Below are 23628 nucleotides of genomic sequence, written 5' to 3'. Positions count from 1 at the left end.
AGACCCAGTACCAGAGAGCTGTATTCAGCCACATATATACAGTATTAAGTGTAAATAAAAGTTTGCACTTTTGAAGAAAGCGAGAGAGCCTTAATCCAGGATAAGGATGAACTAGTGATGCTCGAGACTAAGAATATAGTTCAGGATACTCTAGTAAAAATGGAATAACCTTCAAAGGTATAAGTATTGTTATGACTGACCTGGAGTAGTGTGCTGGAAATCAAGCCCCACTTCTGCTGTTGTCACAAAAATTCAGGAGTTTAGAAAAAGTGCACAGAATTCCCAATTTCTCTGTCTTTTAGACCCGGGTTGATAGAACAGGTTACTGTGCTTAACAAGAACTATTAATTACAAATAAATAAACTCTAGCTGCGAACTAACAATAATTAGCCATTGACAGGAGTTAAAACTCTAAGATTCATACAAAACTCCTTCAAAAAACAGACAATTAACAAAATATTGATGTTGTGCATGGATGGAAAACTGGACAGGCTGATCAAGGGCCCTCATCATGGGGTTTGCTATGATCTTTTTGCCTTGTCAGAACTTGTTGATCTCTCTCTTCTCTAGGTATTTTCACTTGCGTGTAGGACCCATGAGAATACTACTAAAAGCATGGGGCATAACAATAAATAGCAGCATCAGTAAATCTGATTAAGTTTTGTTTGGTAATTTTATACAGTGCAAAGTGTTATGAAGTTGTAGGAGTATATTGTACCTTTCAGAGAGTGAAAGCTGGCAAGGATTTAACCAGCACAGAGTGTGTTGAAAAATTAAAAAATGTAACATTTGGTTGTGAAACAAGTAGCTAGAGCTGAGTTGCTATGTGACACAACAAACTCTAATTTGGCCAATCAGTTTAAATTTATGCTTCAAGATACCAAAATCCAATCAAATTTGAATTTTAATGTTTTGACAATGTCAAATCAATGAGATGATCCATTGTTTGGAGGTATAAAAATTGGGCATTTTGAACAGTTAGCCAGAGTGGCAAAGAACACCATATTGTCTGCAGACCCTCTCTCTGAAAGGTACCTGTCCATATGAAATTTGTGCATCAGAAGACCGAAGAAAAGACGAGTCAGAAAAATCTACAGAGGAAAATACAAAGGGAGGACTGATAGCTGTATGGTTTCGAAATCTGATTTTTTTTTAGTTCAATTGGGGGATTTTATCGGATCAGTATAGTGTTGTAAGATGGGAGATAGATAAATCATTAAGACAAAGAAGGTTTGCAGTGTAGGTAATTGTTGTTTAATACTACTTTTCTTGGAGTTAAAGAATAAATTGTTATTTTTTTCTTTAAATAGTGGGTTTTGGTAGTTCTTTGTCACTTATACTTTAACAGATTACAAGGTGAGGTGAGCTTTTCTGTGTGTCTGTACCCCGTGTCATAACAAAAGAAATTAGAAAGCCAAGTAGTTTTGTTTTGATAAACAGTTATGAGCCTTGAAAATCCAATCTTGTAACTGCTACAATGAGTTGGATTTACCTGTCCTACAGCACTTTTCAGGAGTGTATAATCTGAGCCACACTAAGGAGATATTGACAAAGACAAATGGTAAAAAATCTGATCAAAAAGAAAGGTTTTGTATCTTGAAGTAGATGGGAGAAGTTCAGAATGAGAGAGCTGTTCATTTATTTGATTTGATTGATTTTTGCACTACTTTGCTTTTTGTCCATCAGTCACCAATCATTTCTTTTGTGATTATTTATTAAAACCCTTTCAGAAGTTAATAGTTAGCTTCCACCTCTCACCAATTGTCAAGAGATGTTTTAATTTTTGTTGTTCTCTCTGAACTTAAATGGGTTGTCATCTGAAGACCACAGCATCTGTGATCATCAAACATTCATTTCTCATTTGTTTAAATGGAATTTCAGCACAGATCCTGAACAAAATATTCCCCTTTCTAGTTTGTCTATGGAAGACAAATGACAGATTTTGACAATAGGCAGCAGTAAAGGGTTTACTGTGGATGGAAAATACATCAAACACGTTTATAAGTGGTGAGTCCTCTTCTTTTTAAATGTAAATATATACATTTCTTTAATCCACTGGGATCCCAAGCTTCAAGTAGAATCAATAATGTAGAAAAAGAAGCAGGGGTAAGGCATATGTTTTGATGTCAACAGATGTTACTACCTGACAAGTCAGATTCCATTCAAAAATGTGGCTTGATATCTCGTGTTTTAGTTTTAAAAATGTGGTCTTTTGCTGAAACAAATGTGTAATGCTGCAGATTTTGTTTTCACAATAAATTGGAAGTTTAGTACAAAATAACTGTAGATAAAATTGAATAATCCAAACAATCTTATAATAACAATTCAAAGATTTAAAACACATAGTGAAGGCACCATTCCATCAATCTGAAAACACTCCTTTTATAAATTGAAAAAGAACAAAATAGCTTTTGTATATTACCCAAAGCACCCCAGTATAATTCCCAAATAACTCATATTATTTGGGTTGTTATTATAAGTTTGGGTTACGTAGAACAACTTTCAGAACACCTGATACACTTCCCAACATACTACTTATTTAATACTCCCACTGATATCCCTGTATCTAACACAGAGGTTTAAGTCTCTTGGGGCTTCAACTTTTAAATCAGAACTATGGGAGATTCTTCGTGGTGCTATCATGCATTTGAGCTGCACTGTACTGCAGAGGCAATAATATTGAATTATTTTTCTCTTGACATCATCTGTATTTCTGGGGTTGTTGCATCCTGATATCTGGATGATCTTGTTAGCCTTCTCAACCCTATGATGATTTCTGCACTGCCAATTATGGGCAAACCATTACTACCTTCAACACGAAGACCAAAACCATTGTTTTGACACTCCTCAAAAACTCTACTTCTATCCCATTTGTTCCAATCCAGTTCTTTATCACTCTCTTTAGGTGGAAATAGATTGTACAAAGTCTGGGGACTTGTTTGACTTTGGAATGGGTTTCAAATCAACATCTGTTACCCAGACCACTGTACAATATTGTGTAAATATATATAACCCAACTTAGCCGTCTTGTTGCTGCAATTTTATCACTTCTACAAAGCTCAAGTAATGCAATGATCTAATTTTTGGGCTTGTTACTCAAACTTTAACTTAATCAAAATAGAGTTTACTCATCGTTTGTTCCACACTTTGGCCTGGATTCATATAGGGTCATGGAGTCTCTTGGGATCTTTCAAGATGGTGGGCAGGATCTGAATCTAAATGTTTGATGGTTAAAAATTATCAAAAATAAACTTGCTTTGATGTGGACGATGTACTACAAAGGTTTTTGTGTTTTAATAGGGGATTTAAATGTGTTGACCGGACTTCAGCAATTGAGGACTGATTCAGTTTGCATTGTGAAGTCTGTTATAGAAAATTAATTGCCATATCATTTAATCTCAGTGGACAATAAGTGAGTTGGCATAAGTGCTGTAAGGAAAAGAGTATTGGATAGATAGGGATTATGCTTTTGCATGAGTTGACATAAGCACTGTAAAAGGCTAGGGGATAGTTGAGGAGTGGATTTATGGAGTATTGCAGGTGAGGACATGTAATGAGGAAAGGCTAGAGGGCCCACTGTTAAAGGCAGTGAAATCAAGTTCCAAAGAACGGAGGTGGGCCTTTCAAACATTTCATCTTGGCACTTTGAAGATTCTGTGGCCACTTTTAATCTTCACTGGGGTATAATAGACCTAATTCCAACACTGTCGTGCCCCCTTCCTGGAACAAGATTCTGCCATTCGGTGTATTTCTTCCTAAGATGGGTATGACAAATTGGGAAATTTCTCAAGCTGAGCCACCACCTTTTGAGATCAAAATCCAAGCCTCAGTCTCCGTTTGCTTGTCACCCTCATGTTTCTTACAAGACCACCTCAGTATATTACATTTATCTTCCTCTTTCATCGTCAGATCCCATTGTAAGTCTGCCACACCCTTCACCTGTGTAATCATCTTCATCTTTGTACCTTTCTCACCCACCACATCCTCCTTTTTGTGACTCTAGCCTCTGGTATATCACTTTTGGCAGTGAATAATGATAGAAGAAACAATTTTGATTTCGTTTGTGGATTCCCTTTCCTAAACAATGTCCACTTCTGGTCGCTACTTTAAAAGTATTCACGAAGTCCAATGTTTTAATTATATTTCCACTGAGCTCTCTAATCTGTTTCTCACTTTTGCAACATGGCATATGTTCCCTTCTTTATAACTTTAGAATACAGTTTGTCATTTAAGCTTACAGCAAACTAGGTTTGCATTGTCAGTTTTGCAATGGTGTAAGTGAAATGTGAGTTTAGTTATTTTGGCTTTGTTGACACTTCCTGACTAGAGTGATATTTTGTTTACAAGCATAAGTTGTGGTCTTGTTCTAGTCAGAGATTCAAAATGACTCAAAATTGAAGTAAGTATTTGGTTCAAATCAAGTAGTTCTGACTTTTTATTCATGTTTTGTTATACTTAGCTTCGTTTCCTCAGGGCCTTTTAATGTGTTGCTGTCTGTGGAGTATAGAAGCATCCCTTCAGAATACACCATTGGCTCATTCAGTCTGTCTTCATGCAGGCTGTAATAACTATATTAGTGATAATTCACTGAAATATGCCTTACAAATTTTAATTATATTCCTATGCTTTAATAAATATTTAAATGATTGCAGAATCAAATTGCAAAAGTACTTTGTGTGAGGGAAAATGGAGAAGAAAATATAAGATAATTTGTCTGTGGTTGGGGAAAGTTGACATGCTTGTTTGAATTCTAACACAATATGAAAATTTGCATTCTGTTATCCCTGGTATTGTAATAGTTATGTTACCGAACTAGTGTTGTGAAACTTAAGACTAAAGAATACTATTTGCAGTCCCTGTGACTTTGACATTACAGCTGCTAAATTTAAAAAAAATGTTTCCACTGTGTAAATTTGACCAGAAACTGAATAAATGGTTCTTAACATATTTCCTCCTTATTTTCTGCCTTTCTGAGAGGAAAATAACTTGGCCGACTAACAGGAAGAAACTTGTGCCTTAAATAAGACCTTGTTAGTGAGACTGTATCTATCATACAATATATCATGAGGGAGACCTCCATTTTGGTTTTCTCCTTTAAAAGATCCAAATCTGTTCTCCCACCTCCCCTCAACTATGGCATTACATTGGCTGGTGTTTAATGCGCTCCTCATGTTTTTTTTTTGGATCCTTACACCCTTATAAATTATTTCTCCCCACTCCTCCAGTTAAATGCTTATTATGTAATTAGATTTATCATGACTCCATCTCCCCACAATTCTCTGAACTCTCAAAAATAAGCAGTCGGTAGGATTCTCTATTTCGTAGCTCCCTTGATTGAAGAGTGCTGACTTTGTTCTGTTCTTCACATTGTGAGCTCTGTTAGAATTTCAACTGGAGAATCTTTGGTCTCTTGAATTTCCTCTACAGAGAACATCTTTTCTGCATAAACAGGCAATTATTCCATCATAGTATCTGGAGGAGACTTAATCTTTAGAATTATCTTCAGACATTGACTGTTGTTATGGACCAGACCAAAACCCCTCAAAATATATTAAGAAGTTAGCCTAGACCCTAAACTTTTCTTCCTTTACAACTTAATGTCAGGTGGTGCATTCCGAATGCAATTTGGTTACACTACCAGTCTTGAATCAAAACACACTTTATTCATACACTATAGTTAAAATACAATGAAAGAAACAAGAAATTGGAATAACCTCAACTCTATTGGAAAATTTAACAGAATAATTGAATATTTAAAGTTGGTGGCATAGTTGATAGTAAAGAAGATTTTATTAAATTATAAAGAGATCTTGTTCAAGTGGGTCAAAGGGCTGAAAAATGACTGATGGAGTACAATCTAGATAAATATGAGGAAATGCATTTTGGTATAACAAACAAGGGTTTATACAATTAATGGCGGAGCCTTGGGTAGTGTTGTAGAACAGAGGGACTTAGAGATTCAGGTACATAATTCTTTGAAGTTTCTGTCATACATAGATAGGGTGGTTAAAAAGAAATTTAACAGCTTGCCTTCATTGCTCAGTCCTTTGAGTGTAGGAGTTGGGAAGTCATATTGAGGTTGCACAGGGCATCAGTGAGGTCTGTTCTGGAGACCTGTGTTCTGTTCTAGATGCCCAGTTGTAGGAAAGCTATTACTGAGCTGGAGAGACCTCATAAGCTGTTTACTTTATTGGATTCAAATAGATAACTTTGCACCTCTATCTTAAAACCTATCTTCAAAAAATAATCCCAGAACAAAATACATCTCTTAAAGCTATAGTATCTACACGCTGTTATTGAAATAATGGTTTGGCAATATTCTGGATGCCTGAATCAGGAGGTTTCTTCTTTATGGTATTCTGCAGTTCTGACCCTGGCAATTTCTTCTGTACTGTATGTCATGAATCTGCGCACATCATCCCATGTGCGTACTGGTTACCGTGGTATTGTATACACCACATCCTCAATCTGTGAGCAGATTTTTGTTCTTAGTCAGCTGGAAAATCTTTGAAAGTGTATAGATCTTGACTTAAAATTGGTGATTCGGTTGGGCATTTTCATGTGCCGACTTCAGTCCTCAGCATTAATGTTTCTGGACTCTTACACAACAAGTAAGGCAAAGACTGGTCCCTGGACTAAAGGCATTGAGTTGAGTTGCTATTTGTTTTCTTCTGGTTAGGTCAGCAAGGGCCAAAACAACACAATGAGACAGTGAATTTCAAGTGCAAGTGCATTACCTCCAAAGCCACCTGCATGTACTTTTTTTTCCCCATTAGTTATAATACTAGTTTAAGTTTTCAGGCCATAAATATGGGCCCACCAACAAACCAGCCAAGTCCAACCAGATCAGAACTGTGATTCTACCTGCTCTGCTGCTATACATGTTGCATTTACTTTTGAGGAATACAAAGGGACTACTACCTTTTTAAAGGCATTTTCAGCAATTTCAGTGTTTTTAAATGAGATGTGGATGTCACTGCTAAGACCAGTAATTGTTGCCATTCCCTTTATTGCCCTTCAGTTGTTTGGCTTACCAGGCTCTCTCATGAGGAGAGTTAAGAGTAAATAACGTTGCTGTTAGTCTAGAGTCATAGGGGCGATGACCTAGTGGTATTATCACTGGATAAACCAGAATCCAGTTAATGCAGAAACCCGGTAACATTCTGGTGACCCACGTTCGAATCCTGTCATGAATTCAACAAAAATAAACTGGGTCAAGAACCTAATGATGACCACAAAACCATTTCTAGTTGTCAAGAAGAGCCTGCCTAAATGTGCAGGTTAAATGGATTGGCTATGCTAAATTGCCCTGTCGTGTCCAAGCATGTACAGGTTGAGTGGGTTGACTGTGGTGAATGTGGGTTGAGAGTGTGGTGCTGGAAAAGCACAACAGGTCAGTCAGCATCCGAGGAGCAGAAGAATCAAAGTTTTCGGCAAGAGCCCTTCATCAGGAATCTGTGGTGAATGTGGGTTTTGGGGATACGATGGGATGCTCTTCAGAGGATTGGTGAGACTCGATGGTGTTAAAGCCTCTATCTATCTGCACTGTCAGGATCCTATGTTTCCATAGGATTGTACAGTATAACAAGATTGGATAGCATTAAGTTCTTGAAATGTAACTTGAATTTAAAACTCTATTAAAGTGCAGTTTGACAATCAATAAAATATATTGGTATGAAGTTGTAACACCTCACATACAGTACCTATCAAAGTATAAACATAATGACTTGTTGAGGACAACTATGAATGGGCAATAAATGTTGGCCAGCCAACGATGCACATGTCCTATGAGAAAATCAAAAGACAATTCAAAGTGGTGTTTTGACGGAGACATCTTTGAAACATGCTGCTTTTGCTGGCCTCTGCTGGGCTATACAGAAGTAATAGCTAATTTAGTGAACCTTTATAACTATTTATTTTCTAAAATATTCTTCCTATGTTGTAAATTAAAATTGTTCTATTTAGCAATGCATTGTGTTCAAATAAATATCTAAAATATTGCAATAACTCCAGAAGCTGGTATCCTGACACCAAGTTGCCCTTTATTAACACATGGAAAATCCTTTACTCTGGCACAGTCTTGTCAGAGTCAGCACCCAAGTGTCAGAATCTATAGCACTCCTCTTTATCTGTCAGCTAGGGGTCCCTGGTTTAGGCTGTTAATCTGGTCCAGTCAGTGAACTCGTATTCGGAGTTCCAACTGGCTATTCTATAAGGTCCAACTATTCTGAGGTTTACTGCTAAAGAATGCTGGAGTTGAAATTTTATTCAATTTTCTGTCCTTCAAGTTTATAGTTATAATCTTGTTATTATCACTACAATATACTGATTAAAATACCTATCAGCCACACTGATTCTTCTTAACAGCACTGCTGAAGTCAAAGCAATGGAATGGGTTCCATGAATTCATAATAAAATACACAACTCTTGCTTCCTTCCATATGCAGAATTTCTTTCAAAGAAAGGAAGCCTAGCTGAGAAGTGTAGGAATAAGGGACAGCTGGTTCATGTGGCTCCTGGCTGATTTTAATGGATCTGCAGCAGAGTTCCGACTGGAATTCATCCATTCATTAACAGCTCAACATAAAAGGCACCAGCAGTTTTCCTTAGGGGAAAGACTCTCTGACTCTTATGTCAGAAGCCTTTTGAACGAGAATAGATTTTATTTTTCCTCAAGTTATCAATCCCCTCTCCTTAGAAACGCTCATTTACTTTGTTCGTACCACAAATGGCCATTAAGAACTTAGAAAATAGGAACAGAAATTGGTCATTCTGCCTATCCAACCTGCTTCTGATCTTCTCACTCAATGCCGTTTTCTGGCATTATCTGCTTGGCCAAAGGACTTTTGTGGAACTGGAAAATGCAGAATTTTAAATAACTCATTATAACATGCAAAACAACGAACTCTGCAACTTGCAACCTACTTAAATAGATACTGTTATTTGAAGGTCAGGCAGCATCAAAGGAGAAGGAGAATCGACGTTTCAGGCATAAGCCCTTCTTCAGGAATTCCTGAAACGTCGATTCTCCTTCTTCTTTGATGCTGCCTGACCTGCTGCGCTTATCCAGCAACACATTTTTAAGTGAGGACTGAGCATCTGCAGTCCTCACTTTCTCCCACTGTTATTTGAAGCAGATCACAGGTTAAATCACAGTGCACCTCACATTCCTTTTGTAGTGAGAAGCAGGGAAACAGTTATACAGCATTGTCAATGAACCATGCATGAAATCAACAATGCTGAAACATTGCAAACTTTGCAAAAATGTTTTTGTAAAAAAAAACAGCAAATCTCAATGGCACCTGCAAAACAATCTTTGCAGCTCCTCTATGGCACTTACTGTAGAGAGCGCTGTAAACATAATCAACCCAGCTGTGTTTCTGTCAGCAGGTGAGAAAGGCTGAATGACGAGTTAAAAAAGTTCCCCTTTCTAACATTGATGCTGGTAGCACTTAAAGATTGTGAAGTAACAACATTAAAAAAAAATTTGGGAGGTAAGGACAAGGACCCCCTTCCTCCCCAGGCGAAGATACAAATGAAGCACAAATCAATAGTTAAGGGTTCATGTCCCACCGCAGGCCTACAGTTGTACTGACACATTCTGAATGAAATATTAAACCAACAACAGCTTGGTCTGACAGAGAGCCTTTAAGGTAAGAAAATATCCCAAAGCACTTCACGAATGTTTCAGATAAATTTTAACATGGAGTCGTGTAAAGGAGATGTTTGGATAGGTAGCCAAATGTTTGGCAACAAGGTTATTATTTTGTGGTAGGACAAGGGAAGAGTAGCAGAAACAGTAAGTATTTCACCCCTCCCTCCCACCAAGGTGTCTACTGCTTGCTGATAGAGTTATTAAATAACCAACTGTGGTTTTTGCACAGGAGCAGGATTATTCTTGGGGTTGTGACAATTCCTCACTGAACCATCGACAAAAGTAAATATTAACTAGTTTGTCTTTGCTGCTGTCTTTACTAACTTAATGAAAGTGACTCTATTTCAAAGTAGTTCATTGTTTGGGATGTGCTAAGAAATAGTTCAAGGCATTGTGTAAATGCTGTGTTGTATCTCCTCATTGGGCACACGACTTGCGGAAAAATAACCGCAAGCTACATGTAATTTGGGTAATTATCAAGAAATCTCACAGAAATCAAATACTGAAACAATTACTTAAAGGTTATTGCATGTAGCAATCAAATAAGACTCCTCAAGGAAGTAAGTTAAGCCTCACAGCTCAACTGTTACCCAGTTAATTGGGGATTTTAGCTATGATTCCAACTAAGTGTCTGTTTCTGGGTTGGGTCCAGGGTTCAGTCATTGTTCAGTGACCTGTGTAGGTCTACTGCTAAAGAGTGCTGGAGATGAAATTTTATTCAATTTTCTGTCCTTCAAGTTTATAGTGTAACATTATTGATGATCCTTTAGATTTTATCTGCAGCTTACCTTCTTATCAGAAGTAACTTCAATGTTCCTTGTTACATTTGGCTTTAACTGTCTGTTTGATGACACAGCTTTTTTTGTGATTAGTTCCTTAATTCTTCTGCAGGGCAATCATTAGTCCTTGTGGCACAAGGTAACCAGTTATCAAACAATTGTTAAATCAGTTTTGTTTATGTAGCTTCAAGTCCTCCTTCTCCCAGGCATGGCTAAGTGCTTTCAATTCCTGTATATCAGTTTGTCCTTGTCCCTTAACAATTTATTCCAGACAGATTTATTGCTGCTGCTTTCAATCTATGAACAGTTATTAAACTTCTGAAGTTCACAGTATGACATGTCAATCAACTTGTATGTTTCAGGGTATGGCAGGGAAAATCACCAATGTCACAGCCAAGTATGTTGCATACATACACTGCTAAATCTGTTCAGGCCATCAAATCAATCTGTTGGATGCACAGGATAAAATATTGAACCAAAATTAGAATGTAAGGTGTGTGGAAATTTACAAAGGTGCATTTTTTTTAAACACTTGTAGTAAACTAGCTATTCTAGATCTCAAATATGTACATGAGCTTTTGAAACTCAAAGAAAGGGAATTTTCTGCTGTCTGCAGAGTATTGTGCAATTACAAGATCCTCTATGAAGGTTGCATTTATAATTTGTCTACAATTACTGCATGGAGAAAATTTATTTCTAACTTCTGCCACAACCACCCTACGTTCCTGTGAGCCCAGCAAGTTGCTGCGATAACATACATTTTTACGTGCGCAATTGTAGCCTCAGGATATGGACAATGTTAGAGTCTCAAATTTCTTTCTGCAACATTGCTGACCAGGAATCTCTCAAGTTGAATAGTTAATTTGTTTGAATGCTTTAAAAACATATCTCTCTTGGCCACCATGTCCTGAACCTACTGCCTCAGAGGCAGGGACAATACTGGTGCATGACGAGACCATTACAACAAATCTTTGATAGAGTCATAGAACTGTACAGCATGGAAATAGTCACTTTGATCCAAGTGGTCCTTGTCAACCAGATATCCTGAATAAATCTAGTCCCATTTACCAATATTTGGCCCATATCCCTCTTAAACTTTTCCTAATCATATATCCATCCATTTTAAATGTTGTAATTGTACCAGCATCCTCCACTTTTGGCAACTCATTCCATCCACACACCACCCTCTGCATGAAAAAGTTGTCCCTTCGGTCCCTTTTAAATCTTTTCATTCTCACCAAAAACCTATGCCCTCGAGTTTTGGACTTCTCCATCTTGGGGAAAAGACTTGGTCTATTCAACCAATCCATGCCCCTCATGATTTTATAAACCTGTACAACATCACCTCTCGACCTCCAACATTCCAGTGAAAATAGCCCCAGCCTATTCAGCCTCTCACTATAGCTCAAACCCTCCAACCATGGCAACATCCTTGTAATTTTTTCTGAACTCTTTCAAGTTTCACAACATCCTTACTCTAACAGGGAGACCAGAATTGCATGCAATATCATCAAAGCCCATTGGCAAGACATATTTTATTTCCAAGACTTATGTAAACTCCTTGAAGGAGCTAATGAAATATACAGAAAATTTGGCATTTGGACTTTGACATTTTGTATATTGAATGGAGTAAAACTTGTTAAGATATTTGGCTGCTGTTAAGGTTTATGGAAGTTTTATGTACTATAATATGTGGTGTAAAGGCCAGCCTTCCAATTGTCGTTTTTGTCAATTTGACTGAAGTTGAATTGATATTCATAATTTATTTGCTCTGTGAGCATACATCATTCATGCATTATTCAAACTCTCATGCTTCCCGATCAGCCTTAAAACTTGTCTTCCCCCATTATCTGGTTATCACCCACAGTTGTGAAGACCCCTTTACCTGTATCTACAGGTTCTGGCCTAGATATCAATAGCACACCACAACTTTGGATACAGTTTCACTTAATGTGATATGCCATTATTACACCACCAAGCAATAATACATACTCTCAAAGACACTGGTTGCTTAGAAGTCCCACAAACTGGCATCTGTCTCAGGTACTCAATGTGTCAATGGATCTTCTGGTGCAATTTTGGATCTATGGACCAAACTGCTGTACCTGGCTGCAGTCTTTGTTTATACTTCTCCTACTTCTGTGACTTTGCCATATAAGCTAATACCTCGTTTTGATCCAGTTAATTGCTTTTCAACTGCATCATTGTCCTGATGAAGCCATCAGAAGACTTCTCTAAAATGTTTGGAAGTGGATTTTCATCTGGTAAAATGGGGTTTTTTCAGCTTAACATCTTGCTGGCATTTTCCTGCATTTACTGAGCACTGAAATAGGGGTAGTGTCCAAAAAAACAAGTGGCGGACCTTGTACCAGAGCTTTAATGGGCCAAAGAGTGTGAAAGTGTCATAGATGTTCACCAAAGATTGAAAGACCTGCAAGTTTCCTTCAAGTATTTTAATATACCTCTCCCATTATTCTCCTCAAATGATCTTTGGGCATTAATAATGTCTGACTGCTGGTCTGTGGAGCCAGAAGATCCTACTGCTGAATCTAGAGAATAGCTCCAGTTAAGTTCTTTGATCCACTTTTTAAGTTCATTAGAATGCCTGTATTAAGAGGGCACCTAGATTTTACAACTACCATGGGGCAGGAGAATTGTAAACCGTGTGTTCCTTCTTGTATAGGCTCAGCCCATCACAATATCTTTTGATAGACAGGGCTCAGCATTGCCTCTAAGCCTGTATCAAGATGTTTGATAGTAAACGTTACAGAAAAGAAAGAACAAAGAATTGCTTTAGAAAAAACTGAGTGAGTACACAAAAAGGACACAAGTTAAGTAAAGGGTAAAATTAAAGCTGTTGTTGCAAAATACAAGTAAAAATCAGAAGATGGAATGAACTTTTATAGATTAACAGAGATGGGAGGACTGAAATAATTTACAAATACATTACCAGTGCACAGGCAAGTGCAGTTTCACACTTTATCTGGATGGATAACCTCTGATACACTACTGATGGATTCTCTCCCTTAAGATCTATCTTGGTCTGTCCTGCAGTGTGATGAATTCAAAACTTGTGTCACTTTGAAGTCCCTAACAGTGTACAAATGACTCACCTTCCAGTGTTTCTTCTAGTCGCTGGAAGGCTTTCATTCCTCACTTTCCTCATTCAGGGACTTCCTCAACTGCAATGAACAAGATCAGAATCGTTCCATAATAGAGAAAACACTGATAAGGATTTTACTTCCATGGTACTTTGGTTTGGAACATCACCACGCTGAATATTAACGCCACCTCGTTGCTAGCTTTTCATAAAAATCCTGTGACATTTAGATCTATAGATACCATATATTGCCTATTTGGCTTATGTTCTATATCCCCTTATTGTCCTTGGCTGATTTGTTCAGTTTTTGCACTTGTCCAATGCTTATGTGTCTGATATGATCATTTCCATGATAGTTTGGTAGTTCTCTGTAATATGACCTGGAAGATCATTTCAGCTATGTTTCTAAAATATCCAATTCACTTGTAGTATTCAGGTCCTTTCCTTGTAGTTATATATTTCTTTAAAAGTTTTTATTTATTGTAAGGCAGCAATCTTGTTTTAATTGTAAATAATTATTCTTTTTTTTTGTTTTAGGATGAGAAAAATCAAGTGCTGATCACAAATGTTTGGCTGCATATGGTAAGATTTTTGTTTCAACCCATTTCCACTTTATTGCCCCTATTTAATTATGATAGCAAATATTAACATTTCTCAATATAAGATTGTTTGTTTAAAAAACATGAAATCACATGCAGCTAAAATATCATTGCTTCATTTTCAAATGACACTGTGATGAAGAGGTTTGGCTCGTCCTAAAACTTATAAGAAGAGAAAATAGATAGAATACGTACTCCAAGATGATGAGCACTCAGTGCTCCGAGAACTACAGTATAGTACTGAAGTCAGACTCAACCTTGGATACTGCATCCAGTGCTGAACATCAAGAGACACCATTCACGGGCTAAGGAGAGAAGAACTGGAATATTCATTTTGTGTGATGAGCTCTGACTAATTTTAGCTTTTTGGAAGGAGCCACCTCAGAGATGTTCTTAGAGAAACATATTAGGTAGCATTGTTAAACTGGGATTATTACTTTGTAAAATGGCAAATGAAGAATTAGGGGACGCACCTTCAAACCAAAGGTAGGTAAGGATAGATATCAGGAAGTGCTGCTCCCCTGGGAAGTCTCTGTGTAGAATAAACTGAGGGAGTGTGTTGGAGTCAAATACTTGGATGTTACCAGGTGGGGAAAAGGAATTGGGTGTCAGGGGAATCTCTCTCTGGATGGATAGGGACCAATAAGGCCAAAAAACCTTATTCATTATTATCATGAAAATTTGGGAGCCAGAGTCATATTCCTTCCTTTTATATGTAGCACACTAGTAACTAGTTCCTTGAGAATGTGGCCTAGTTGTAGTTTAGACTGATTTCTCATGGGCAGCTTGCCTGAAGATTGTGCAGTTCTCAAAATCTTGTATCTAATTATATTGAGACAGCTCTGATACGTTTAAATGTATTTTTTGCAGATCAGCAATAATAGACCTCGCCACTCCCCTCATCAAACATTTTTAATATGCTACTTGCAGTGTTGGAGTTAGAATTTTGTGAAGAAATTGGAATATTGTACCACTCATTGGTTCGTAGCGGCCACATAAATCACACCTTTCTTTTAGCCAGCAACCAGCACCCTGTAGGTCCCAATGATGTATAATTGGTGTTCAAGTTTATCAAATTTAAAATGGTCTGAAGATGCACCACGAGTACAATTGTATAGATTCACAACAAGGAATAATGTTTTTATGAAATTAATAGGGCTGTGCAATTGTAAAATAATGATTAAATTTAATTTTTTTTGTACTGTCAGTCCTTCTACTTCAATCAATTGTAGAAAAACATATTTTTGCATTTTAGTTATCAGTGTATGTCAAGCATTTCAAGATTAGGTGCAGCATGACAACTATCTGAAATTGATTGACATAAAAACCCATCTGGTTCTCTAATGTCCCTGAGGGAGGAAAAGCAGCCATCCCTATATAGTCTGGGCTGCATGCTACTGCACACTCACTGTCATATGTAATTGTATCTGCCCTTTGTGAAAAGGTTTAGTAAGTCATTCAGTTCAAGAGCAGTTGTTGATGGTCAACATGGCGATGCTTACAGTCCATAAAATCCTGATCTTACAATCCAGGTTTTTTTCAATATATAATTTCAGTTCTATCACCCTGTAAACATTTGCTGTAAATTGTGTGTCTTACGATCTTGTACTCCACCACCACCTGATGAAGGAGTAGCGCCCCAAAAGCTAATGCTACCAAATAAATCTGTTAGACTATAACCTGGTATTGTGTGATTTTTAACTAAGTCCATAAAAGGATAAAGACAAAGCAATTAAGAAACAGAAGTTTCCAAAATTTTAGGACAGAAATGTTTGGAAAATCAGATTCAGCTATATTTGCATCCCCAAATCGATTCTAAGCATGACCAGCTAGAAATTAAGATTTCGATTATATGGTACATATTCCCTTGTTCACTTGACAAAGAATTTGGATCCTCCACACTGCTCCAGCAGTTGTAAATTCCTGGAATTGCTGCAGATCACTTCATGAAAAAAAATTAACTTGAAATCACACCCTGACTGATTTTTGAAGGTGATGTGGAACAGTATCCACTCTGCTAGTCCTTAGCCCACCTGTGACTTATCGGAAATGCAAATGTGGCTAATTGCATCTTTAATTAGTGTGAGAAACGAAGCTCACTGTTCAATAATTTCAGTCAGAGTCAAACTCTGAAGCTGTCTTTATTCATATAGTTTTGCAAGCCCGGGTGACCATAAAGGAGGCACACCGGATCAGGAGGTGACATTACAATTTACACAGTTCAGTTGAGTCTCTTGGTACTCCCCTCTTACTTCTGCTAATCTAATCGGCGTGCAACCCCCACTCCCCCTTGATAGCTGGGTCTTATTACTTTTGCTGATGCAACACTGGGTCTTATTTGATTATCTTGTTCATACTAACTCCCTATATGTGTGAAAATTGCAACGGTCACGTCAATACATCTGTTTCTACCAGTCAACCATCTCCCTTTTGAGTTAGTTATTTCTTGGAATATACCCTCATGATTCTGCCTTATGATTTTTGCAGAAACAACAACCTTCGCAAGGGCCTCTCACAATCCCTCCTCTTTTTTTAAATAATTGTTGTTTTCTGCATTTCTCTGATATGTAGCCCCCAAATTTGCAAGCATCATCCCTGAGACTTCATTCAACTTGGCCTCAAGGTCACCCATCCCCTCATTGTTCCTTTGCCTGATTTACCTTTTAGGGGCATCTGTTTTGCCAAGGCTGTCTTAATCAGCTGTTGGGTTAGTCCCCGTACACAAGGTATGATACAACAGCTAATTGCTACCAGTACCCCTGCTACCACTATCAGGGAGGTCAGGATGGAGACTACCACTCCCTTCCATTTCCCAAACCATGATTCCAGCCATCCCGTGAGTGATGTGTCCACCCCTGAATTCTCAGCCAGGTCTTCTGCCAAGGTGGTCAATCCTCGTAAGGCACTAGTGATTGACCCGTCAGGTGCTGTATTATTTGGAATAAAAGTACAACAGCTCCCTCCTAACATCAGGCATACACCCCTTTTTCAGCTAAGATCATATCTAAGGCCGTTCTACTGGTTGCATCAAGCTGTTCTGTTATGCCTTTGACTGCATCCCTAGTATAATTGATGAATCTTTGCTGATTATAGAAAATAAAGTTTATCCAGTCCACATTCTTGTTGATCGTTACCCACCAGAATAGAGCCGATTCAAAACCTGCTGCAATCTGGTTGCGAGCCTTGTACCCATCCGGTACCCCTCTAGGAACTCCTATAGCGTCTAGATAAATCCTATCATCAAAAGAGGTGTTTAATAATGGTTTTACTCCTCCCTCTTTTTGTTGCTATCTTCTCCTTTTCAAATGCCAAGATTGTCGATTGTACAATTGCACATATCCCCCTCCAATCTGGAGGTAGGGTGGGTCTCAATATTTTGCCTCCACAGTACCACCACTCGGGGAACCTTCAGTGCTGAGTAGCTCCCTCCCTTGTCCATTCCGGTGACATTCTCAATTTTTGTAAATAATTTCAGATCCCCCAAGTCTCTGGACCGGGTTGTACCTTGTTTACATACACTCGATGTGTGATTTCCAACTGCGGCTGAAAACGTAGCGGGGGGCTTTAAAGTCTTTCTTCTCTAAGGGAGGGAACATTAGCGATAGGGAGGTACAGTTCCTATCATTCCATGCAGTCTTATCCTGATACAGGGCTATCATACATTTCATGCCCTTCCTGTCTCGCTTCCACCCGAGCAGAAAGGGATCACCTGGGCCATTGGCCTACTGGAGGCACATGCATAGCAATTGCTCTTATTCAGACTTTTTACAGTATACTTTACCCATTCAACCCAGGCATTTGCATCCCCGTACCCAGTTTCTATTTCAATGGTCTGCTTCAAGTCCTTCACATCTGTAATTTTTACCACCTTAGGGTCATTGGGAGGGGTGAAAGGTTGTATCTTATCTTATTATCCAGTAGTTCTGCCCGGTTTTCCTTTCCTACGCTAATTCGGAAACAACAGCCTGAGAAATCATTCCCGTTTGTTTTCATTTCTATTCCAAATGTTTCATTTAATTGTACCTGATAGGTGCTCCCCCCTAGAATCGCTTCGTGCCGTGTGGTTTTCTTTATCATTAAGTGTATTGGGTTACACTTTTTATCGAGACAATCGAGAGCTGGTCGGAAGGGGGCCCGATGTACTGTGACGAGACCATTATACCAAGTACCATCCACAAGGCCATCCCCGTTAGACTTAAGATATATCTCTGAGCTGTGGTACTGTCTCTGATTATCTACATCCCACATTTTATGAAGCTGCATGCATCAGCATCTATTACTTGCAGATTATCAGACTCAGGGACCGTTAATAACAAGTTAGTGTTTGTCAAATCCCAATATTAAGCGAGCTAATATCATAACCCTAATCATTCTACAACAGTATTGAAGCACCGAGAGACTTTACATGCAATCTATAAAACAAAAACCATCCAGCGCTCGCGTCTCCACGGTATAATCAGCCACTTAGTCTTTTTAGCCTGAGTTTCAGTGGTTCTTGCATTGATTCGGCCGTCCAGACTTCTTTCTCAACTGGGGATTCCACTGGTCCCTTAATCATGGTGTAGTGAGTCCAGTCTTTCGCTGCCATTCTTATCACCGTTTCGGTAGTTGAAAAGAGCCTGGTACGGTCCCTCCCAATCCGGTTGCAATTTAGTTTCTGTCCAAGACTTAATTAGGACCCAATCTCCCGGCCAGATGGGATGAACAGTGATTTCAAGGGCGGAGTCTGTGCCAATAAACCCTGTTTCCTGAGGAAAGACAAAGAGGAGGACAAGCCCAGTATATACTTTTTAAGAACAAATTTTTAGTTTCTGGGATTGGCAGTTCCCCTTTTGTTCCCAATTAGGGAGGCCAAACAATATCTCATAAGGGAGCAGCCCCAAATCTTTCCTTGGGGCTGTCCGCACTCGCAAGAAGGCTATAGGTAAACGCTTAGTCCAGGGGAGTCTGGATTCTATTATTAATTTAGATAACTACTTCTTGAGTGTTTGGTTCATTCTCTCAAACTTTCCTGATGAGGGTGGGTGCCAAGAGGTGTGGAACTCCCAGGAGATTCCTAACCCCTTCATCGTTCCCTGGAGTACCTTGGAAGTAAAGTGAGTTCCCTAATCCGAATCTATACACTCCACTATCCCGTACCTGGGAACTGTGTTCAAGTGTTATCTTGGACACCCCACTTGCGGTGGCAGTGGCCAGAGGATATGCCTCCACCAATCCAGATAAATGATCAACTATTACCAACATATATCTGTCTTCCCACTTGGGGTAATTCGCTATAATCTACCTGGATGTTCTGGAATGGTTTTAGCCCAGGTTCTCTCCCTCCTGGGACTTGTTTCCTTAGCATCTTCTTGTTTACCTTCCTGCATGTTATACATCCCTCACATATCTGTTTGGCTATTGTATACATCCCTTTGCATCCATATTTCCTTAGGACTAAATCACACATTGCTTGTACTCCCCAGTGACTCCCCTGATGTACGACAGCCATAATCGCTCGCATCATCATTTTATTCAACACCTCCCTCCCATCCGCTGTCTTTGCGGCCCCTAAGTCTTTTAGTTCCTCCTCCTCCTTTGCAGTAAACAATGGGGTACCCTGAGGATCCAGAATTACAGGTATTAGGGAATATATTGCGGCTCCTTGTGGATTCAACGCCGCTTCTTTAGCTACCTTATCGTCCAGTCTATTTCCTCTTACTTCCGGATCATTCCCCTTTTGAGGTCCATTTATATGAACTATCTCTATTTCTCTCGGGAGTAACAGGGATTCTAGTACACGTTCTATCAATTCCTCATGTGCTAGTTCTTTTCCTCGACTATGTATCAGTCCTCTTTCTTGCCAAATTTTTCCGAAGGTGTGCGCCACTCCAAATGCATATTTGGTGTCTGTGTACACTGTTCCTTCCTTGTCTTCTAAGGTGCTGAGAGCTCTTTCAAGGGCATAGAGTTCACAAGTTTGGGCTGACCAGCCATTAGGCAGTCTTTCAGCCTGATAACGCTTCCCTCTATCCCGTCTACTACAGCATATCCATTGTGCCTTTTCCCCTCAGTCATCCGGGAGGACCCGTCGATAAACAACCGAGCTTCCGCATGCAACGGGATGTCCCTTAAGTCCATCCGCACTTTCAGCTGATATTCAGTAATATCAAGGCAGTCATGTTCTGGATTACTAGGGACCTCCCCCTCTCCATGCCATAAGAATGCAGTTGAATTTAAGCAACTGTCTGTGACTAACACAAGGTCATCCTTCTCTCTTAAAATTGCCTCACATTTCAAGATCCCAGAGTCTGTAAGCCATCGTCGTGCTTTCTGATTTGATTATTAAGGCTCCCCCAAAAGTAAGTTTCCAACTTTCTTCTACCAATAAGGCTGTTGCTGCCACTGCCTGCACACACTCTGGCCAGTAATGTAGCTTTCCATTCTTTAATTAACAATGAATTAACGCTGTCATGTTTTAAATTAGCTATGAATCAATATGACAGATCACTGAGAATGTGTGGAGGAATCCTGCCAATTAATATTGATTCAGGCTAATACAATTGATTTATTATAAATATTAATTATATATTATATAAATAAAATCATTATCTGTAATTCAGGGTGGAAACGCAACAAGTGACTAAAACATTTTAAAAACTGTACTCTTCTGCTTTATCCTTCTTATTGCATCATTCTCTTCCCTTCTGTAGTTGACCTCCTTGCCTTTATTTTCATCTTAACCTCATTTAACCAATTTGTCAATTTATGCTTGTCTAACTTTAAAGCCTATTCCTAACGATACATTTTGGGATCTTACTTGTAAATATATTTATGTATTATAAATTCATTTTTTCAGTATTTAATATTGAAGATGCAAAATGCATACAGTTCCCAACTTGGAAATTCACTATAATTACCCAGTTTTAGTCCTTTAAATCCAAAATTAGTTTTCTTAAGTAGTCCTGACCAGTCGATGCTCAAATACAATGCTATAGGTCGTGAAATAACCGGAGCTGCCTTAAAAGGAATTGTCTATTCAAGTTTTTTAAAAAAATTCTAATGCATGAATAATGGCCGAATCCAAGGTCACAGATATTAACCATAGGATTTTTTTTATTTAACTGAAACTTCAACTGTCATTGAGGGAGGGGACTTTCCGAATAAAGCTATGGCTGGCACATCATAATCACCAATGAAACACATCAGTCTTAAAATTAAGTGAAACAAATGAGTCTAAAACACAAAAGGTTATGGTGTTATTTTCCTCCATATTAAACTGATTTGAAATCGAATAAGGTTGCCTTTTATGTAAGGATAAAAGAGATTAGTTGGAAACTGATAGTAAGGCAGTCATGACCTGTAAAAAGTACAGGAGTTAACATTTTATTTCATAATCACAGTAAAATCCTTAACCTTCAAAGAAATCATGTTAAATTTCCATAATAGAAATCAGATTCAAAACAGTCCCAGATCTCCAGCTCCAGGGAGCAAAGCACAAACATTCTATCACCTCCCAAACAAATGTCATTCAAACCGAATCACAAAGGGTTAAACTTTCTATTAGCTGTACGGCTCTTTTCTCTCACTCACTCACTCACTCACTCACTCACTCACTCACTCACTCACACACACACAATCTCACAAACACTTCCTGAGCTTCTCGTTCCTCCCCTCTATCTTTTGAATATTTTTCTGGATGTCTGGCCATAAGTTAGTTACGAAGTGTACCCTCAGTAGCCCTTCAGCTAATAGCCCTTCTGACACGAATCATAATCTGATTCCTCCTGACTGAAAGGCTGATGTCCGTTGACATATAAATTCAAATATTTACAAACCCGGTCTTTGTCCGACATGCACTTTGGCCAGAAGATGATGGGACAAAGAATGGATTCCTTAGTCCATACAAAGCAATAATATTTAACATCTTTTTTCCTATCTTTTTTCCCTTGTACAAGTATTATTTTTCCAATTCCACAACATCCTGCCCAACGGTCTTTCTGGAGGTATGTTGCCAGGGACCCCGCCTCCATTTCCATTTCCTTTTTTTCCCCAGAGGCTTTTTCTTTACCCTCGGCACAGCCCATATTGAGTTCCTTCATTAATCCCTTATTAACTACTAGAACTCAATCCCAGCCACCAAGCCAGTACTTAAAAGCCAATTTTCTTTCCTTGGCCTGTACACAGAGTTGCCTGGCTCAACGTCTCCCTGTGCCTACCAATCAAGTATTACCACTTAACTCCTTCCTGGTTCAGAATGGCTTCCTGGGGATTCTGGTCAGTCTACCAGGAGGGGCACCCACTGTCGAGAAACACAGGGCCATTCTAAAAGGGAACGGGACGCGTCTTCTCAGCTGTCGATGGTGCCTACTCCGCCGGTGATGACAGGATCCCGGACGAGCCCCCAATTGCAAGAAACTAAGCTCACTGTTCATCAGTTTCAGTCAGAGTCAAATTCTGAAGCTGTCTTTATTCATACAGTCTTGCAAGCCCAGGTGACCATAAAGGAGGCACATCGGATCAGGAGGTGACATTACAATTTATACAGTTCAGTTGAGTCTCTTGGTTCTCCCCTCTTACTTCTGCTAATCTAATCAGCTTACCACATCTGTCTGTGGCATGCAACCCCCCTCCTTGATAGCTGTGTCTTACAACTTCTGCTGACGCAACACTGGGTCTTATTTGGTTATCTTGTTCATACTAACTCCCTATGTGCGTGACAATTGCAATGGTCATGTCAATATATCTGTTTCTACCAATCGACCACCTCCCTTTTCAGTTAGTTATTTATTGAAATATACCCTCATGATTCCGCCTTATGATTTTTGCAGAAACAACAACCTTCGCAAGGTCCTCTCACAATTAGTAAAGAAATGAGTAATGGGTGCATTTAGTGGTTATAGTGTTCGTAATTAGACAACATACATAGCTGTCCAACAATCCTTTGTGCACTTATTAATAAAATAGTAAGATTAAAAAAAGGTAAGGAGCAAATTACTGCAGATGTTGGAACCTGTAATGAAAGCAAAAAACTGCTGGAAATCACAGTGGGTCAGGCAGCATCCATAGAGAGAGAGCAGGCCTGTCTTTCCCCAGCACCTCTTTAATCCCTATCGCTCAAATATTGCATAACTGTGCCCTCTCCACACTTCACTCTGATGAAGAGTCCATCTAGACTTGAAACTTTAGCTTGCTCCTTCTCTATGAATGCTGCCTGACCTGCTGTGATTTCCAGCAGTTTTTGTTTTCAACACAAAAAATAAAGTGTGTAAGTCTTTTTGACTGTTGAGTAGTTTCCCTTCAACAATAGTTTATATTATGTAGTGCCCTTAATGTAATAGCAGAACCCATGATACTTGACAGCAGTATTACAAGGCAAGTTATGGCACCAAGTCTCAAGATATTAGTTCTATTTAAGGTATTCTTGAAGGATGAAAGCAAAGTAAAAAATCTGGAAGGTATAGGAAATGAATAGGAGTTCAATATCTATAGGCAACTGATAGTGTGGTGGAGTGA

General features: G+C 38.7%; 1 protein-coding gene across 3 annotated transcripts in view; it reads left to right on the top strand.

Annotated features, from left to right (window-relative positions):
* The window catches only part of chrna8 (cholinergic receptor, nicotinic, alpha 8), a 203510-nt gene that overhangs the window by 61869 nt on the left and 118013 nt on the right, over window positions 1-23628 (top strand). For all 3 annotated transcript variants that reach the window (XM_043715308.1, XM_043715303.1, XM_043715315.1), the window contains one exon: window positions 14072-14116. In XM_043715308.1, coding sequence (XP_043571243.1) covers window positions 14072-14116 — 45 coding nt within the window. The remainder of the gene's footprint in view (window positions 1-14071; window positions 14117-23628) is intronic.

Source organism: Chiloscyllium plagiosum, chromosome 2, assembly GCF_004010195.1.
Source record: "Chiloscyllium plagiosum isolate BGI_BamShark_2017 chromosome 2, ASM401019v2, whole genome shotgun sequence".
NCBI lineage: Eukaryota > Metazoa > Chordata > Chondrichthyes > Orectolobiformes > Hemiscylliidae > Chiloscyllium > Chiloscyllium plagiosum.
This window is presented reverse-complemented; position numbering and strand designations above follow the sequence as displayed.